The following is a 20,641-nucleotide window of genomic DNA, read 5'->3' on the forward strand; positions in this document are numbered from 1 at the left end:
TGACAGGTGCCACTGTAACGAGATAATCAATATTATTCACTTCACCCGTCAGTGGTTTTAATGTTATGACCCAGTAAGACCATATTGTACCCAATGTAATCAGTGAGCTCGAGCCCAGTGTTGACTTTCTGTCTGCTCCGAAGACTGCTCGGGCGCGAGAGCCGAACTCCCGCGAGTGACGTCGCGATTCCGAAGATGACGTTGGCGCCGAGGAGGAGGAGGAGGAGGAGGAGGGGGGAGGGGTGGTGAGGAAGAGGAGGATGAAGCTGGAGCGGAGGATGGGAGGAAGAGTGGCGTGAGACACACACAGGCTGGCTGCCGAGGACCTCGCGTACATGCGCGCGCGCGTGTGTGTCTGTGTGTATATGTGTGTGTGTGAGAGGGTGAGCGTGAGCGCGTGAGTGACTGGGACTTTTGGAGGGACTTCATTAGCGGACCGAGACAAAGAGACGCGTTTGAAACGTCCTGAGGCACGCTGTAAGGGAAAGTTGAAACTTTTCGGCGCCGCCACAGCTCGCGCTGCCGTGCCGGTCCCGGCTTTGTCTCTACACAGCGGAGCGCGACGGTACATGCAGGAGTGAAAATCAACATCCGCTTGATATTTTAATCACGCAAGAGGGGAAGCCGTCGGTGTGCGTTTGCGGGGAGGAGGAGTAGTAAGAGAATGGCGGCCAACATGTACCGCGTCGGAGGTGAGTGATTTCAAATAAACGGCTGTGGAAATTCTGCCTTTTCTGAAGCAGGCTAATGCTAGCTACTGCGGCTAGCACGGCCAGCCTGGCTGATTAATAGTTAGCTGGAGGATTCGTTAGCCTGAATGCTAACTAGCCTGTTAGCGCGGTTTCTCATTTGATGGGTACCTAGCTAGCATTCTGTATTTCCGCCTTCTCTACAATGGCCGGCTTAGTTAGCATGTTTAGCTAGCTAACAAGGCTGCTGGAATAACAAGTAAAAGTTTTGAAGGTAGCCGAAGTAAAGTTTGAGAAGATGTTAAACAGTTTGCTGCGTGCTTTTGAGGCTCTGAAGTACTTTCACTGGGTTAAATGAGGGTTAGGTTTTACTTTGTGGAGTGGTTTATCAGACAGTTTTTCTGTAGCTAACGTCTGAAGGCATATTAAAATGAGCCCATTAGCTGAAGAAGAGAGTAAAAAGAGCCGAGTGAGTGAAGAAACAGGAAAAGTGCATGGTTTGGTGTCAGTTATTGTATATAACAGTCTGCTGTTTATTACAGACAGTCTATCACACCAAGCATTTTGCAGACTTGGTGTTACTTATTTTTGCACACTTCATGATTATTAGATTGCATGAACTCTGATGAGACTGTGGGATTATTTTTCTTCTCTCTCTTCACCTGTTATTCTGGATATTTCGAAGCCAGGCTTGTTTTAGTGAGTGATGAGTGAGGTTTATTTATTTTTATTTTATTTTTTTTATAATCACTGAGAGGCACAAATTTGGACAACCCCAATTCAGACAAGTTCTCAAATGAAACATGATCAGTGATCATGATCTCTCTCACACACACACACACACACACACACACATATACACACACACTTATATGGTTGTACAGCAGGTCATGTGCTGTTGCTGAAAGCCTTTAAGATCTCTTCATGATGTCTTCTCATTAACAGGCTGAATGTTTGTCTGCTCACTGACTCAGTTACACAGTAGATTTTAATGTTGAGTGCTTCCTTTCTGAATGAAGTGTGTGTCCTGATGTTACACAGTTTATCCAGAAGCCCAGTGAGGAGCAGTGTACGCAGTTGTGCTGTGTGATGGAGGGTGATCAGCTCACTGTGATTAGTCTGTGATGTTAAAGGTTGCGGTTGCTGCCTCCAGCTGCAAACATCTCCAGCTGCAAACATCCCCAGCTGTAAACGCCACAGTTCCTCTTTTCTTTCCTGTCTGTAACGAGGAAGAAGAGCTGATCTTGTCAGAAGATTTTCTTGTTCTAGCTGTAAAGGAGCTCCATTAGGGGGCATTTTGAACCAGTTCATTCATGAGGATTTGAACATTTCATTCATGCTCTGTTGCAAGGTTCCAGAAATGTCACTCTGGATGTCTGGATGCTGTGGTCCACATGATTGTGTTGGGATTGAAATGTCTGGCCGTGGTTGCGTTATCTTGATGAATTTGTACCTCTCTGACTTCTTCAGTCGCGTCTGTCTGCTTTCTCTCCCTCTCCCTCCTCCGTGATTTGAGGTTCTCTGGCGTGTGTTGTAGCTCGGTGCTCCATCATGAGTCTCAGCCAAATGAGCCGCTAAGTCGATCTCGCCACACACGCACACACACACGGAGTGTGTGCCTGCGCGCTCTATTGTCCGGGCCGCTTCATGTGTCACCTGAACGCTCTTTCTCCCCGAGCATCCTAACACACACAAGGAAACCTGACAAAGGCTTGATAAATGATGGGTTGAGACGATACCAAGTCAAAAATCTCCATGCCTTACAAAAAATGATACTACAGCAAAAATTAAAACCAATTGACATCATGGCATCCAACATATTTTTTTTAAAAATAAAATAAATACAGAATTGTTTGTAGAATCTGATATTTCTATTTCATGTATGTGCTGATTGATTTTTAAGAGCATTCGCTCACCTACGTTACTGAATGCAACTTATGTCTTAATTACTGTTAAGTCTTTTGTCTGGGTTGTTTGGGTAGCCTTAGCTTATGAGGTTAATCCGAGGCATGATCATTGCTGGTTGAAAACTTAAACCAGTGTCAGGTTTATTTCAAATTAGGCTACTTAAAATGTTACAGTTCACAAGCACTATTGCTGAATGGTCTTAGTAATTTACAGGGGGCTCATATGAATGTCTTATGTGGCTCTGTCCATACGGACAAAATGCAGTGTGCACATAGAGTTAGCTTATTTAAACAGACTGAAGAGCTTATTAAATTGTTTGCTAAATTCCAGTATTGGGAAAAGTATCAAATGTAGTCTCAAAGCTTACATTCACAGTTATAATGTGTAGATTTGTAGCTCTATGTTAGAAAACAAACACTAAGTGAAGCTGCTGTAAACATATGTCTCGTCCAATTAGCTCCTTGTTACTCAATTTAAGTAGATAATTGGATAATGATTTTTTGGTAAATAAGATGAGGTATTTGTTTTGTGACATTAATCGGCACAGAGAAATTATATCATGTCTCCCAACCCTACATTATTTGATCTGTGTATCAGTTTGTTACCAAATAAGACGAATCCACCAAAATAAGACGAATCCAGCTAAATATTTTGTGCCTGTTTTGTATGCATATTTTGTTTGTGTACTTTATTTAAATTGATTTTTGAGAAGCGAAAGTGGAAAGTAGCATGTAAAGATTTGCATGATTAACATGCGAAACAGAATGATCACAATTAGTTAAGCTGTTAACAAATCAGCTTGCAGTATTTGGGGAAGTGATCATGAGATCCAAAGCTAGTTACTGTACTTGATTTTAAAAAGGTCCTGAACAAGAAGTAACCTTCCGATAATAATACAACAGTGTGTGGTATTCTTGCGTGCTGTATCACCAGTAATTATAATAAATAAAAGCAGTCAACAGGGTTATACTGGGGAGGCATAAGTTGTACTGTAAGTGAAGCAGCACTTTTTAATCAAAGAACAGATTCATCATGGGTACAGTAAAAAATTAATCAATATATAATTCAGTAATTTGCAATAATAAGTGTGTTTGCATGCATTGCTGTGTTGGTACGTCAGCCTTTGTTTTACAAATATGCAAAAAAAAGATCTTTGTCAGAGATTTAATGTAGGCTGTATGTTAATTCTGAAGCACCTTCAGGCTTAATAGAGATGTAGGGAAATGATACCAATATTTGACATTAGATTTTTCAGCTTTGTGGCCACTGCATGGCAGTGTAGCTACAGGCTCCTAACAAAGCTTTTCAGTCGTGTCTGAGTGTGTGGCGAAAGCGAGGGGTAGTATTTGTCTTGAGTTGAATGATGATAAGCCTACTGGAGACAAAATAGCCATAACTGTGTTATCTGCTGCATACTGCTCCATATGATTCCGAGGACGTGGGAGCTCCAGCTGAGGGAAAGGATCAAACCTGTACCCGGGTCAGACGCTGCATAACCTGACCAAGTTTGAGTGGCCATCATTGACTTCCTAACAGTCCGGCAGCGTTGGTTTTGGAGACATTTTTTGTTCCAAATGAGATCTCTGAAGCAGTAATGATTGTGTATGAATATAGATACGCAGCTCTGTCTTTCTGTCTTTTCTCAGTATCAGTCACTGATGAGGAACACGAGACCTCCAGTGTAATTTGCTCCCGTATGAAAGAGATAGCGATACGGTTTATATTGTTGAATGGTTATGAAAAAAGTGAGCAGTATAGTGAAACACTTGTCCAAGAAATCGATGTGCATATCCAGGACGCTTCAGGCAACAGATGCGTTCTAATTAAAGACAGACATGTGAACCGTCAAATTAGACAGATCCGATCTGAGCAAAAAATCTGTACTGTCCAATTGTGTTTCTGTGTTTCATCCAGATTCTCTGCAGAGTGGTGCTGCTCTTCATGCAGTTGAAAGCTGAGATTTTCTTGACAGAAATTAATTCTGTGTATAATTAAGAGTTTCATTTATTATGTATTACCTGACTTCACAACTATGAGGTTATGACATTTATTACACCGGGAACCGTTCTCATCTATTTCTACAATGTACAGCCAGACTCCTATGCACCTTTAGTTACGCACTCTCTTTTCACTGTCCCTTGCATGAAGGAGTTAGTCAGACAGATTAAGTAGTCCTTTGCCTATTGTCTTTAAGATTTTTTTCAGCACTCGGTAGTACTGAAATGCTTTGCTGTGTGTCCTTTGGGTACCCATTTTCAGTACTCAGCCCTGCTTGGGAGTGATCCAGATCAAGGGGCAAATAATCGTAACACCTGTTAACGATTGCCATTAAACTGTACTCTTTGGACTGATGTTGGAAAAGCAGTTAGCTGTTTGCCTTAATAGGAAGATGGCTGGAAAAGAATGTTCAAAGTAGTGGCATCTAAAAACTTTGGTAATCACTGCTGCATAACAAGAATATTTTTATGATTCTGCTGAACTGCGACAGCTGCTGTTAATATTTGTACTTTAAGAACTCTTGAGAAAGTGTACTGTACTCAAAATGCTGCTTTCATATATCTTGTATTTTTCTCTTGTTTCATTTTTTTCCCTCTTCTACAGATTATGTGTACTTTGAGAATTCGTCCAGTAATCCTTACCTGATCCGTCGAATAGAAGAACTCAACAAGGTGGGGTGGCTTTTGTACTTTTTTCTCGCTTATTATTTAAGTGTGTTGTATAAATCCATATTTTCTGTCTGAGCTACAGCATGTTGGTAGTGTAGAGTGATTACACAGCATGCTGAGCAGTTCGGGCTGGTGAGTTGAGGATACTGCTGTACACAGCTCTTATACTGTAAAGAATGATGTCGTGCAGCGCATGGATTAAAATGCATTTGTGATGCCCTCCAGAATTATTGGTATCCTTCATGAAAATGAGCAAAAACTCATTTATAACACGCAGTGATATTTTGAGCTCAAACCTACTGGGATGTTGTATTTTATTTCATCAAAGTTCATGAAAAATAGTTGTTGTTTTTTTTTAATAAAAGAATGGCTAAGAATATTTTTATTTAAAATATTCTTTAAGTGAGTCAATTTTGGCATAAGTATTTCTAATGAGAATGATATTTGTGTTACAACTAAGCTAAATGACTTCTGTTGTTTGTGTGGAAATTTTAAATTGTTGCTCATACTAAATTGCCAGTGAAGTGGGCTAGCAGGTGCTTTTATACCTATACAAAATTTATTAAAATAGTCTTAATGTGTTTGGGTTTGGCTTAAAGTTTTAGCCTGTTTATTCCACTACATTCTTTGATATGTAAAATGAATTATATTTTTGTTTTTTTTAAAAAGCAAACTATTAACATGTTCATGCTTTTGTTAAATCATTGTGCTGTTTGTTTAAACTCTGAAACTCTGGTCTGACCTTTGTCTTGCAATTATCTCTTGCAGACGGCCAACGGAAACGTAGAAGCCAAGGTCGTGTGCCTCTTCAGGAGGAGAGATATATCTAGCAATCTCAACACTCTGGCTGACAGCAATGCTAGTAAGTCCATTTCCTGTGCTTTAGTAATCCCACTTTCATTTCATCCACTCTGCATGGTTTGGTCAAAAACTGCTTTGTGTATCTTTCGTAAGTTATTCTGATCACCTAATAACACAAAAACAATGAACGTACCCTTCACAGTTAGAGCTTGAATAGCTTTTGCCCTTTTGATTAGGATCGCAACTTTTAATGTTTACAGAGTTAGGTAGTGATGTCCTTCACTGGGACAACCAGCCCAATTCTCCCATGCCTTTAGTGTCCCCCTTTAGCAGGACAATTGACATTTCAAAATCTAAGACTACACATTACTTGTGCTGAAGCTATAGTGGTTACAAAGCTGCTTTGCTCTCATGCACCAATCACAGCCAGTCGCTTTATTTAACTCCTACAGTCCAGTTGGTCCTGAATCATGGCTTGAGCTTTAGACATTTCTTCTGTTATTTTATTTTATTTTTTTAAACTGAGACCAGGCTTTTACTCCTGTTGCTGCTACACTGTGCCGATGTTTTAAATAAGCTGCGTCAAGATATGTCCACACATCTTTATGGTTTCTGTTCACACATCAGCCCTCCCAATAATTTGTTGCTCTCGCCTCGATAGATTCCTGCCTCAGTCTTCCTGGGATATCGGCTCCGGCTTGTGTTCACACATAACCCCTTCAAAATCAATTGCTTTTAAATTGCCACACGAAAGTGCATATGTGAAATGGGTTTAAATGTAACACTCTGTAATGAAGAGTGTGCTTACTGACACCATGTTGGCACCACTGTTGACACTCCTTTGGCAGCTGTTTTGCACTGTGCAGAATGAGAGCCTTGTGTGTTTGAACTTAGTAGTGGAATGTGCTCAGAATATTTGTGGAAGTAATACACATCTTGGGACTTCCAAAGGAATCAGAAGAGAGCTTTTGATTGATTGACTGATTAACAACTGTTTATTATTCTACATGCTTTTACAGGCTCTTCATGAGGAAGTGATATGATGGCTCAGTGGCAAAGGTTCTAAGTTTAAATCATAAGACTGAATGAGCAATTGCTAGGCCTTTGAACCAGAAACATAACTGCTGAGCTGTCTGCTTAGTTTGTGTCCTGTCCCAAGTTTAAATCACTTACGATCAAAATGTCTGAGTGATGGGAAGCTGTTGAGTCTCATTTGAATGTGCATATATGATTGGCGCATAGTTTTTACAATAATACTGCATAGATTATGCAAACTGACAGCCTCAATGAAAGTGACCTGACTATTTTCAAAACAATAGCTTTAAAAAAAAAAAAAAAAAAAAAAAAAAAAAATCAAACAGTTCAATTGTGGTTCCCACTTTATTGTGTACACAAATATGTGTAAAACCATGCACACAAAACATAAATAAATCTTTGTTTTTTACCATTTCAAATAATCTTTCAGGACAGATTAATTTAAAATTGTCAAAAATTGAGAGATGTAAAGTATGTCTGAAATTTTAATGAAACATTAAGAACTTGCATGTTCCGATTCACTGCACGGTTATAATTGGATAATTATTATACTTTAATATGAAATGGTGTTAATGCTCACAGTAAGGTGTGTTGATATTACAGTATTGATGGTAAAGAGAATGCTTGTTTGTCATGTTGTATCTGGTTAAATCGCTATGGGATTTTTGCTCTGTACGTCTAGAGAGTTTATTGTGAACTCTTGAAATCTCTTGGGTACTGAATCAGATGAGATCAGATGAATCCGAGATAAGAGAGTTGTTTCTATTTTAATTGTATGCAGTAGTTCCTTATACAAAGTGTTGTTTCTAGCTGTAGAACCTGTGTAACAACAAAGTTTATTGAAGCCAGGAAAGAATTGCTGTTAATGGGCAAATCCAAAGAACTCGAAAATGATGTAAGACATCTATAATATAAAAATATGTCCAGTCATTCATGAGCTTGTTCATCAACCAACATTGGCAGGCCTACCAGCAATAGCAATTCTGTCTCGTTCCTAATAAAAGCTGCATCACACCCATGTTTATTTACTTAAGGATGGAGCAATGAGAGTAACAGCCTTGTCAAAGCTAGGACAGACTACTGTTCTGGGCATTTCTGTGTAGATCCACTACTTTGTGTTACTAAACCCTTTGTGGTCACTGCTCTACTAATAGCTTCAGGCTTATTCTTGTAAGGTTTTTAAGGCCCTGTTCAGACTTAGTATTAACACCCTTCTCAGGTGATCCAATCACAGGTGGATCCAAACAGTAGCAGGGTTGCCAGATCAACCCTTATTTCAAATTCAGATGTAAAAATACTAGCTTATACCAAACTAAAACTCACATGAAATGTTTATATTTAGCCATCAAATGTAATATCTTAAATTACCCATCGGAAGCTCAGATCAGGCGATACAATCTTTACTCATACTGTCTGATTTGCATCATCTGGCTGCTTGGCACATTTCATCTACTTTAATAGTTCCCCCACAAAAAGAGAGGGAAGTAATGCTGCAGTCAAACTTAACTTTTGACCCCCTGTGCGTTTGAGATGCAAAGTGGGGAAAAACATGGATACAGACCAAAAAAAAAAAATCATTACGTGAATAGCATGGTTGGACAGTCCAAAAGTAATTTGAATCAGTGTGAAAACCCCTGTGACCACGTGTGATGATGTCAGGGATGCATTAGGACACATTGCCATTCACACTACAAGTGTACCTTGGGCACGTTTCCTAGACCACTTCTGCATGTGGTCTGAGTGATCGGCTCATGGTACATGTTTAACCTTCTCAGACCTGTTCTGACTGGGGGCCTTAGACTGTGCTGTTATTCAAGACCACAACAACTAGTCCTTTCTTGCTTTCATCATCCTTATGACTCTGACCCCTTTCCCCAGCATGCACACCCACTCATGCACACTGTCTGGGTTCTTGAGTGTGTCCTCCCTTGGCCTTGAGCCCCCAGTACCGGTGCTGCACGCTGAACAAAAGAGCCTTCATTGGCACTTGCAAGGCCCTGGCATAGAATGGGTTAATGCAGGCTCGTTCGTGTCTTTGTCCTGTCTGTGAGTGACTTGTGTGACCGAGAGAGCTTACCCTAAAATATATATATATATATATATATATATATATATATATATATATATATATGGTGTGTATGTGTGTGTGTAAATTAGTGTGTATGTGTGTGCGCGCGTGTGTGTGTGTGTGTGTGTGTGTGTGTGTGTGTGTGTGTGTGTGTGTTAGTGGGGGATGGGCACCTCAGGTTCGATGCACAGGGTTTCCCAGGAAAATTGGCAGGGTCTCGCTGGCTGAGGGGGTGGGGACACTGGAGTGGCAGGAGGCCCTAATAGAAAGGGGTGTGGTCTGATGTCCCACCCATTAACTGACGGGGTTTCCTTAGGCTCAGTGCAGGGGCGGAGTCCAGTCACATCCTCTAATACACTCCTGACAGGTCTCACCTCACTCAAGCATCCGCTCAGTAAATGAGAAATCATGTAGCTTCTGAGAACCAGCCTAGTAAATATCGTAGTGAAACGATTCAAAATTGTTCAGGATATTTTTGCTGCTGCTTTGCATCAATTTTGCATAATTTTCATCAAGCCCTATGTGAGGTTGTAGCAGGAAATCGTAACAGTTTATTTGAATACGCATATATAATTGATTCTTTGTTGTTAGAATTGATTATGTGCATATTGATAAGGTTTCCTTTTTTGGATTTTCTGTATTGGCCCACAAATTTAAAAAATTTCTTTTAAAAGAAATGGAAATTAAACAATGTGCTTAATTAAATTAGTAAGTGCAAGTAATCACCATTAGGAACACAAACTGATGTTTTTTTTTTTTGTTTTTTTTTTTGTGCACTTCCCCAGGAGACTTTGAGGAGGAGTCCAAGCAGCCACCAATCACTGATCAACAGAAACACCAGCTGAAACACAGAGAACTGTTCCTGTCCCGACAGTTTGAGTCTCTTCCTGCCACACACATACGGTGAACATCTTTCTTTGTCGCACATGCCAGAAACTCAGTGTTTTCCTTATGCCATTTTTTTTTAAGTTAGCCTTAATCTGCAAACAATTTTGTTTTTATATGTACACTATATGGCCAAAAGTATGTGGACACCTGACCATGATACCCATATGTGCTTTTTGAACATCCTATTCCAAAGTCATGGCAGTAATATGGAGTTAGTCCCCTCTTTGCTGCTGTAACCACCTCCACTCTTCTGGGAAGGATTTACACTAGATTTTGGAGCATGGATGTGGGGATTTGCCCATTCAGAAACAAAAGAAAATTAGTGAGGTTGGGCACTGATCTCGGGCGAAGAGGCCTGGCTTACAGTCGGTGTTCCAGTTCATTTTAAAGGTGTTGAGGTCAGGGTTCTATAAAGGCCACTTGAGTTCTTCCACTCCAGCCTTGACAAACCATGTCTTCATTGAGCTCAGTTTGTGCACAGGGGCATTGTCAGGCTGGAACAGGCTTGTGGCCCTTAGTCCAAAGTGAAGGGAAGTCTTAATGCTACAGCATACAGAGGCATTCTAGACCAGGGGTGTCCAATCCTATCCACAAAAAGCCAGTGTGGGTGCAGGTTTTCATTCCAATCAAGCAGAGGCTACACCTGATTCCACCTGTTTAATCAGCTGATCTTGGCTTGGACAAACCCTGATCTAGATAATCAGATGCCTCCTACTTTGTGGCAACAGTTTAAGGAAGACCCACACAAACTGCTCACAAACATCTGGCCATATTGTGTGTGTGTGTGTGTGTGTGTGTATAAAATGTAAAAAGAAAAAGCTAATTCTAAGTATTCCAAGCAGGTTAATCATGTGATGTTTTCTAGTTTGTCTGACTTGTATTAGTGTTTCTCCACAGGGGGAAATGTAACGTCACACTTCTGAATGAGACTGATGTTTTAACAGGCTACCTAGAGAGAGAGGTAAGATAGAAGAATAATTATAAACAATGTGGGAATTCTACAGAAATCTGACTAGCATTGTACCATGCTTAGCAGTAGGTTTAGTGGATTTTTATGTGGTTTTGTGCTCTGCAGGACTGTTTCTTCTACTCGTTGGTGTTTGACCCGGTTCAGAAAACTCTGCTGGCTGACCAGGGCGAGATCAGGGTGGGCTCCAAATATCAGGCTGAGATTCCTGACAAATTGGCAGAAGGTGAGGAGTAAAGTTCTGTCAGAACTGATCAATATAATCTATTATGGTAGCCAAGCATAACCTGACATAAACTCATTACTGTCCCATTAAAGGGGACTCGGACAATCGAGTACAAGAGAAACTGGAGACGAAGGTATGGGATCCGGATAACCAGCTGAAGGACTCTCAGATAGATCAGTTCTTGGTGGTGGCCCGGTGAGTCAGTGTTCACACCCACCATCTGTTCACAACTTGGTGCTGTTACCACGGAGAACATAGTCAGAACTCAGCAATTCCTCAATCTAGTACATTTCATTATTAAAATATTAAAAAAGTTAGGGGTAATGTAGCAGTAAGGAGAAAATTGAGATGTAACCTGTTTTGCTTTCCATTCCAATGAAACATTGTAATGACATTGCAGTACAGTGCACTGTTGAATGCTATATTATGAAACACACTGAACTGTGTTGTACAGAGGACTGTAGTGTTGTGTATAAGATGCTGTTATAGTAATCGGTTTGCAGTATTGTTTTATGAAAACTGTAGGTTGTTTGAGTGGGTAAATGAGTTAGCTGGAGAAGGGTGCTCTTAATCTATAGGTATGTGGGTTCTAGGTAGACCAAGGCAGTTTCTCAGAACACTTAATATGGATTTAGTAATTGTCTTTTGCATACTACTTAAAAATGTGTTGCTCTGTTCCAGTTACAAGCTGAGAATGAGACATTATATGACATTTGTAAGGCATGATGTGTATCATGCCAATATATTTGCAATATTTTACATGAGCATGTAAATTCACCCTTAACAACAATGTGGAAAGTATTTGTTTCATTAATTTCATGCCAAGTATTGAAATAGGATTGTATAACCTGCAACATTTCTGGCATACCTTAGATACTTGTAAAATCATTCTTCACATATGGTATTACCTTTGCAGGGCTGTGGGGACTTTTGCCCGTGCCTTAGACTGCAGCAGCTCCATCCGCCAGCCAAGTCTGCACATGAGTGCAGCAGCTGCATCCAGAGACATCACCCTGGTGAGAGGACATGCATGCATACACATACACGTGGAAATGCTGTGTACACACACGCAATATGGTTTTATTGCAATCTTATATGCGCCTCTCATTTACTCAGCACATAAGTAATTTTTTCGCTTCCCAGTTCCACGCTATGGACACACTGCAGAAGAATGGTTATGACTTGGCCAAGGCCATGTCCACGCTGGTGCCGCAGGGCGGCCCCGTGCTCTGCCGTGACGAGATGGAAGAGTGGAGTGCCTCGGAAGCCATGTTGTTCGAGGAAGCACTAGAGAAGTATGGAAAGGACTTCAATGACATTCGCCAGGACTTTGTGAGTTCACAAGCTCCTACTTGTTTGCCTTACTCATCTGCACAATTCCTGTAGATATGGTATTGGAAAGCCTGAAAGGGATTTCCATTGGTACTGTGGTTGGAATGCTTTTATAATGTTGCCTGTTTATTCATTTGTTTTGTTTTAATAGTTGCCTTGGAAGTCTTTAGCCAGTGTTGTTCAATTCTATTACATGTGGAAAACCACAGACCGTTACATTCAGCAGGTGAGCCTTTAGTATTGTGTGCTTTTTTACGACTTTGTCTTGTTCTGTCCTGTTTTGTATTGACTGAATTCATTAAGGTTCAGATAGCAGCTAAGTGTGTTTTTGGTTCTTCAATTTCAGAAAAGACTGAAGGCAGCAGAAGCAGACAGTAAACTGAAACAGGTTTACATCCCCACCTAGTGAGTATTTACTGAAATAACACTAACTGTTTTTGGTAAAGTGAGTGTAGCGACTGCTTGGGTTGATGAACCTTATTTTTAATCTAACTTAAGTATTTGACATTTTCCTACTCATCCACTTGTAGGTAGTTTATTTGTCATTATATGTTTATATATTACTGATGCAACACTTTAGTCTTGTCTGTTTAAAAATAGACAGACTCTGTCGCTGCTCTAAATATGATCTGAATTTGATCTTTATTTGAAAACTGAATTGGAATTTTGTCGTCACCAGCACCAAGCCCAACCCTAACCAGATTATGGCTCCTGGTAACAAACCCGGCATGAACGGAGCTGCAGGCTTTCAAAAAGGCCTGTGCTGCGAGAGCTGCCATAGTGAGTACCAAATTATTGCAATCACATTTACTCTACCTTGTCACCAATGATGCAGATTTGTTTTAGACTTGTACTGCATTATATTAAGGCTGGATTATACTGGTTTTCTTATTACGTTTAGTGTTTGAATTTTAAAAACCTCTAACATAGACCTTTCAGTAGGTTTGAAGACTGTTTTGCATACCAGTCTTCTGGATTTTCTAGAATAGTAAATACTTTCGAATATAATGTTTGGGCTCTGACATGCCATCTGTGGACTTCACTTTTAATCCCCCAGATGTCCATAAATTACGGAGTCGAGTATGTGCCACTTGCGTTGCTGCTGCTTCTGTATGCGCAAACAAAGTCACATATCGAGTATAAAACTGCTTTTATAAATGTTACTTACAGATATTAGAACTTTATATAGTACTATGAATGTGGTCATGTTTACAGATGAGTTTAGGATTTACTGTTATGCATGCATGCATGCATTTAAAGTTGACTTTTCCTCTGGTCTGCTGCAGCTGCTCAGTCTCCTCAGTGGTATGCTTGGGGTCCTCCTAACATGCAGTGTCGACTCTGCGCCTCCTGCTGGATTTACTGGAAGAAGTATGGTGGGCTGAAGACACCCACTCAGTTAGAGGGCGCTACAAGAGCTGGCTCGGTATGCCATGTCTACCAATATTACTGTAATTTTATACGCAATCCAATATTGAACCTTTTGCTAACTATGACCTCTCGTCCTGCGATAGGACGCACCCTCACGTAGTCACATGACTCGTCAGGAAGTGCAGGGCATGTCCCCGTTCACTAATAATGCCGGTAGAGCCAAGCTTTTGGCTAAAAATCGGCAGACATTTATTCTGCAGACCACCAAGCTGACCCGCATCGCCCGTCGAGTGTGCCAGGACATCCTGCAGTCACGTCGTGCTGCCCGCCGCCCTTATGCATCTATCAACGCCAATGCTGTCAAAGCAGAGTGTAAGTGTACTGTGTTCACCACACCTCAGCCTTTGCACTGACACAAGCACTTTAAAACTTCAAAGTGTGCTTCACTTCTAGAGAGCCCTAAACCCTGTAGAAGTAGTGCATTTAATATTGGTATCACCATAGGTCATTATCACCATGAGGGATTTACATCATAGTGATTTTATAGAGGGTTTCTATCATACTGATATTGTGATCAATAGTTAATCAGTTTATAGTAAATTGCCTTTCATATAACTCACAGTGCAAAATTGCATCATTCATATTCACTTCACAATATTGTTTTTTTTCTGTCCTTTAGGTATGATCAGACTCCCTAAAGTAGCAAAAAGTGCTATAAAGAACCGTCCTGTTCCACGACCATCTCTTGTTAACATAGTCAAAGAATTGGGTGAGTTTCTTATTGGTATACATGAACCAGACTTGTTTGGGGTTGGTAATATGAGTGATGTACTAAGTGTGTGTTTCTGGTCTTCAGCTGTCCAGGCTCCCCTTAAACTCAAAGCTCCTAGAGGTGCTCCCACCCCAATCAACCGTAACCAGGCCAACCAGCCCCGCAGTGCAACTGCCCTGCTTGGCAAGAGACCCTTCGATAGTGTAAGCTCTCGCGTTCTCTCTTTGATTTTGTCTGTCTCTCTTTCTTCTCTCTCTGTCTCTCAGTTTGTCTTAGATGTCTTAGATATACTGCACCACTGAGTCTTTGACCATGCTCACCCTATTTCCTGCAGGGGGGAGGACACTCGTTCTCCACCAATGGGAGGCCCTTTATGAGCGGCATGCGGACGACCGCTCAATCGGTCATAAAGCGCCAGAGAGTTAGTCAGGCAGATGCCCCAAATCCTGTAGTCTTTGTGGCTACTAAAGAAACCAGGTGTGTTAAAGCAGTACTACACACACACACACACACACACACACACACTCTTAGACAACTATGTCCATTTCAACTTGGTGCTCATGTAAAAAACTAACATGCATGTGTATATGTTTGTTTCAGGGCCCTGAGGAAACACCTTTCTCAGGGTGAAATGAGACGAGCAGCTAGGAAACCCAACATCCCTGTCAGAGTGAAATTTCCTCTGCCACCACGGCCAATTCCTGTCCCCGTTCTGCCCTCTAGCACCAGCGAGCCAATCGTACTGGAGGACTAATGACAATTCTTTTAGGCTGCATCACCTCACATCTCCCCATCTTTATGCCCTCCTTTCTTTTTCCCCTTTGTTCCACACAAAAAAATCTGTGCGCTGTCTTCCCCTCTCAATCATTTTTTTCTTTATCTTACAAATATATTTTGCCTGTCCATATTTTCTTGTTCACTTTTCCATGCGATCATTCAACCTGTGAGCTTCATAAAGAAACATATGCACACAGATGAGTTTATGCCCCACATAATGACACAGCAGCACACATCAGGCTTTCATAATGGACTTTGTAGTGTTTTATTCTTGTAGTATAGGTTATTCCCCTCCCCTTCCTCTTTTTTTTTTTAATGCCGAATATTTTTAACTGTGTAATTTAAATCTGATAATGCGCAACATGAAATGATGGTGATAAAGCACACTTTATTTTTGTCCTCCAGGTCTATCTTTATTTGTGTAAATATTAACATTTTTCAGGAGTGATATCTTTAATGCTGGTGTGGTAAGGGGAGGGGTTTTCGGGGTGGGGGGGGGGATTGGGGAGGGGGAGTCTGGCATGTCTCTTATTTGTTCTTTCTCTTTGTTTAAACAAATTCAGTATGTAAGTGCTCCTTTTCTTCACACTATAGTCAATCTAATGGTTGGAAACCTGTAGTGTTTCTTTTAGTGGCTTTATTCTGTTTACCCCAGTCTGTTGACTAATCCTTAAAAGAGCTCAACTAGACCACAGGGCACACAACAGCATCGAGGTCGGCTCTACTCCATGTGACGTGGATCGGTGGATTGAAGTTCAGGAGGGCTTTTATTTATGGCCCCATTCTCCTCTCTTTTGTGTTTTCTTGTTCAATATGTGATTTCTCGTTTCTCTATAATAAGAAATAATTACAAACAACACATTTGATGTTCGCTGATGTGTTGGAGACACCTATTTGAAATGTTTTCTAAGTGCAAACGGTGACAGAATGCTGATAGCCCGTTATCAATGTATCCAGTGTAAATCAAGGAAAAAGGTGTTAGAACGAAGTGGTGGGAGGGAGCTGGGTGGGTTGAGGTTGGTCAGAGAAACCCTGTGGCAGCTTCTGGTTCTTCAGGTTTTTTTTTTTGGTTTGTTTTCTTACCAGTAAATGATTGGTCTCACAATCAGTTCAGCCTCTGCCTCATTTTTGGTCTTTTATTTCTTGCCCTTTGTATCTATGAAATAATAAACAAAGCCATACAGTTGTAAGTTTTCATTTATGTGTTTGCCAAGAGGGACAGAACTTAATGTAATCCAGCGGCTTACCTACAAAATGGCACTGCCTGTAAGGTAACGTAGTGACTAGATAATGTAGTTAGAAAAGTGAGAAAGAAAGGACATTTTTCTTTGCCTATGATGTAAGATTGGGTTCTTAGTAATGGCTCTAATAGGTTGTAGACTCCTTTGATATTGAATCATGTCCTCATTTATGGTTTCATTTGTGCTTCTTAATGAATGAATGAATGGATTTCTCATTCACTGGGTGATTTGCCAACCACTGAATGAGCTCTACACAATATTCTCTTGTACATTTGTTTTTTTTTTTTCCCTCCCCTAGTGTTGGGGTTTTTGTAAGGTTTCTTAAACTGAGCGTGCACTGCACATTAAAATTTAAAATAAACGTTGACCTGTCCACCGAAATGAGTCGCCAGTTTTATATACAAGAGGCTGACTTTGTCCCATCCCACATACTACTGCATTGAATAACATGTCAATATAATACATCAGCACTGCCATGGGGTTCCTGAGTGTGGCATTATGTGATTTTGGACAAGGCCCATCTTACTGCTTGTTCTCCAGTAGTGAGATAATTTGAAGAGGAGCTGAGTGAAGTAATAGCCTAGATTAGCTATTTGACAGAGCTTCAAAAGTGTAAAGGGCTCTGGTCTTTATGTCAGTGACTATTTTATTCAAATGTGTCTGTATACTTAATGCATTTTGACAAGTAAAAGAAAAAAAAACAAAAACATTTTTTTTTTGTGGTCATACCATGCCCTTTTCTAATCATCTGCTTATGTAGTGGTCACCATAATATAGCACTTAGCCTAATGTTAAATAAAATTAGGAAGGTTTTTGGACAATTTAAGTAGCTTCTATTAGCTTCTATTTATATAATATTTTTTTAAGTATTAGGGTCTCATCTGCATTAAGACCATGAGATGTAGTCCATGGGATTTATTTCAAAATTTCATGTCACATATATGAATCAAATCAATCATATCAAATTTTTCATATCACAGTTATTCTTGTTCATGACTTTGGAGTCTTTTATGGTTTAGTACATACACCTTTTATACCTTACCTATAAATGTGCTTATTGTGTAGCTTTAAAGCTTTACTCTAAAAGGTAATTACACAAGTTAGATACCTTCATTAATTTATAAAAGTACACTATAGCCACAATTCCAGGTGAGAAATCCACATTTAAGGTAGAAATGACACACTTTAGGCTGTAAATAAAATCAGTTTACCTGTTTTCTGTTTATAAAATAATGTCAGCACTCTTTATAATTAGACAAGAGCAAATATTTATGGAAGAATACAACTGAAAAATCCTGATTTCTTTGAACAAGCTGGGTGTGTATCAGCAGTTCACACAATCACCTGAGACAGCTTTGACCTTCTTCACAGCTCCTCATTCAATTAACAAATAAAGGTGTGATGGGGTGATTTACACAGGATAGCTCTCTCTGTGTGTGTTGTCAGAGCTTGCTATTTGAAGTCGACTATTGAGCTACTAAGAAAATGTTTATTGCGCCGATGGAAGCTGCGGGTGTGAACAAATTCGGTCCTACTTCCAATCCTGCAAGGAGGAAACATGGCGCTCACAACCACAGCGGAATTCATTAGCACAAATTAAATTGGCGGCCCGCCTCGCGCTCTGATTGGTCCTTTCGAACGCTCCGGTGACGTTTCCGCGTCTCAGCTGACGCCAGTTTAAAGGGAAGGCGGGAAATCAGAGACGCTTTATAATAAGCAGGAGACTCAGGCTTCAGTACGTGTGACTTGCCTTGTTCAAGGTGCAAGCCTCGTCTTTCTATTTCTCATTTATGCCATAATCAGCTTTTTTTTCTTCTCTTTTTCCTCCCCCTGTTCTTTTTGGTTGTTCCTTGGAAGCCGTCGTCAAGAAGGTGTACTTTTTAAAGGGAAACAAAAGCATATTGTGGAGACGCTGCTGTATTTATTCAGAAAGCTTCATAACGCACAACGATGTTTGAGGTAGGCTTCTGTTCTTGTCTTGTCATCCCAAAACTACAAGCTGATCTGTTAACACCATGTGCTGAGGGTTTCTACAGTGACTTGCTCCTGTTCATGGACTTGAACAATAATTACTTGAAATCTAAGCATAATGAAAATACTGACCTGTTTCTAGGTTCAATTGTATTTGAAAACCTACTGATATCTTTTGGAATAACTTATTTGGGGAATCTTGATGGCTTAAGGTAATGAATATGGTTTACTTTTTTTGAAAAAAAAAAAAAAAAAACTGTACCTTTCTCTCTGACTGGGCTGGTGCATTTAATGGATGTAATATTTTATGTAGTAATGTTGTGTACCTTTTTCAAAATGACTAAAAGTAGGACTACTCTTGGAGTTTTTAAAAAAAAATGGTATTAAAGTAATACTTAAAGTACACTACATGCACCTTTCCAGGTAAGATGCATGATAAATGTACACCCCATGAGTTTGTGTCCTCTACTCTTGGTGTTCTTCAGTCTCTTTGTAATGGGTTTTAAACAAACTCTAGGCCTCTTGTATTAAGTCTGTAAATGTGCTGACTATAATTCTCTTCCATAGACCAGCCAAGATGACCTGCTGCTGTTTCCCTCAGAGGGTAGTGATGAAGCCTTTTTCCCAGCAGAGAGCTTGGCTAGTGGGGGTCAGTCCCTGGCTGAGGCCTTGCTTCCTTTAGTTGAGTCTCCTTCTCCTCCTCTTAACCCCTGGCTCTGCTCCACCCGCTATAAGACTGAGCTGTGCAGCCGCTATGCTGAGAGTGGTACTTGCAAGTATGCGGAGCGTTGCCAGTTTGCTCATGGCCTGCATGACCTCCATGTGCCCTCCCGCCATCCCAAGTACAAGACGGAGCTGTGCCGCTCCTTCCACACAGCTGGCTACTGCATGTATGGAAGCCGCTGCCTCTTTGTGCACAGCTTGAAGGAGCAAAGGCCGGTTCGGCACAGGCGTCGCAACGTGCCCTGCCGCACGTATCGCGCATTTGGTGTTTGCCCCTTTGGCACACGCTGCCACTTCCTGCATGTTGAGGGGGGTTCAGAGTCAGATTGTGCTGAAGAGAAGACCTGGCATCCTCCTTCCCGTTCCAGTGAATGGAAACCCCGTGGTGCCCTCTGCCGTACCTTCAGTGCTTTCGGCTTTTGCCTGTATGGCACTCGCTGCCGGTTCCAGCATGGCCTCCCCAATTCAGTAAAGGGCCTTGATTTGACCCAGGCACCCTGGTCACCACAAGTGCCTGGGAGAGCCCTCTCACCTGCTTCAGATATGCAGTCTTCCTCTCCACCCTCTTCCTCAGCCTCCTCATCACCTCAGTCCCTGCTGGCCTCACCTGCATTCCCTGATGATTCTGGTCCAGTCACACCCCCGTCTGCAGAAGTGGTGGCCAACAACGCTTTCGCCTTCAGCAGCCAGCACCTGAATGACCTGCTGCTGCCACTGGCCTTCAGACTACAACAGCTGGAACAAGCTTCTAGTCTAAGTGCTGGCATGCTGGACCAACCACTGCTGCCATAATGTTTATAACGTCAATCCTTTTTGTAAATAAGTCTTGGCTTTTTATTGATGGCCTCTTTTTTTGTAACTTTTTTTATGGCCTTAATTTGAGATTTTGCAGTCTCATATTTTGGGGGGGATGTTTTTTACTGCTACTTTGCTTGTCAAGTCTGTCCCAATTTGTGGCAAGTCTATTATAATGCATTGGACTATTGTAAATTGTATTTTAACCCATTGTGTGTGTGTGTATATATGGAGCCTTTGGGACACAGTGTGAATGTCTTATTTATGGATTTTAATTTAAATTGTGGTACTTAAATTATTGTTTCAGGATTGGCGCAGTTTGCATCCTTTGATCTTAATAAAACCACTAACCTTTGTTAGTGCTGTTCTCGGTAAAAACCTCTGCTTTGTACTTCTGTTCAGTAAATGTGA

General features: G+C 40.9%; 2 protein-coding genes across 2 annotated transcripts; both read left to right on the top strand.

Moving 5' to 3' along the window:
* The first annotated feature begins 248 nt into the window (after positions 1–248).
* mta2 (metastasis associated 1 family, member 2) lies at positions 249–17,122 on the top strand. The gene is made up of 18 exons (XM_026936852.3): positions 249–692; positions 5,199–5,266; positions 6,032–6,125; positions 9,953–10,070; positions 10,953–11,016; positions 11,131–11,248; positions 11,341–11,443; positions 12,165–12,264; positions 12,392–12,580; positions 12,732–12,806; positions 12,927–12,985; positions 13,260–13,360; positions 13,867–14,006; positions 14,095–14,323; positions 14,631–14,720; positions 14,808–14,926; positions 15,058–15,200; positions 15,324–17,122. Exons 1-18 carry the CDS (start codon positions 665–667, stop codon positions 15,475–15,477), a joined length of 1,992 nt encoding a protein of 663 aa, XP_026792653.1. The 5' UTR covers positions 249–664; the 3' UTR covers positions 15,478–17,122.
* Positions 17,123–18,460: 1,338 nt separating this feature from the next.
* On the top strand, positions 18,461–20,608 carry cth1 (cysteine three histidine 1). Its single transcript, XM_026937127.3, has 2 exons — positions 18,461–18,700; positions 19,280–20,608. The coding sequence occupies exons 1-2, from the start codon at positions 18,692–18,694 to the stop codon at positions 20,225–20,227; spliced, it is 957 nt and encodes a 318-aa protein (XP_026792928.2). The 5' UTR covers positions 18,461–18,691; the 3' UTR covers positions 20,228–20,608.
* The last annotated feature ends 33 nt before the right edge of the window (positions 20,609–20,641 follow it).

Source organism: Pangasianodon hypophthalmus, chromosome 4 (genome assembly GCF_027358585.1).
Source record: "Pangasianodon hypophthalmus isolate fPanHyp1 chromosome 4, fPanHyp1.pri, whole genome shotgun sequence".
Lineage (NCBI taxonomy): Eukaryota > Metazoa > Chordata > Actinopteri > Siluriformes > Pangasiidae > Pangasianodon > Pangasianodon hypophthalmus.

What these genes read in the sequence shown, in the direction of transcription:
- mta2 (XM_026936852.3), top strand. Translation starts at nt 665, where the DNA reads ATGGCGGCCAACATGTACCGCGTCGGAG. An exon ending in CAACATGTACCGCGTCGGAG is followed by an intron (nt 693 to 5,198) that starts GTGAGTGATTTC and finishes CCTCTTCTACAG; the next exon opens with ATTATGTGTACTTTGAGAAT. An exon ending in CATCCAGAGACATCACCCTG is followed by an intron (nt 12,265 to 12,391) that starts GTGAGAGGACAT and finishes TTCGCTTCCCAG; the next exon opens with TTCCACGCTATGGACACACT.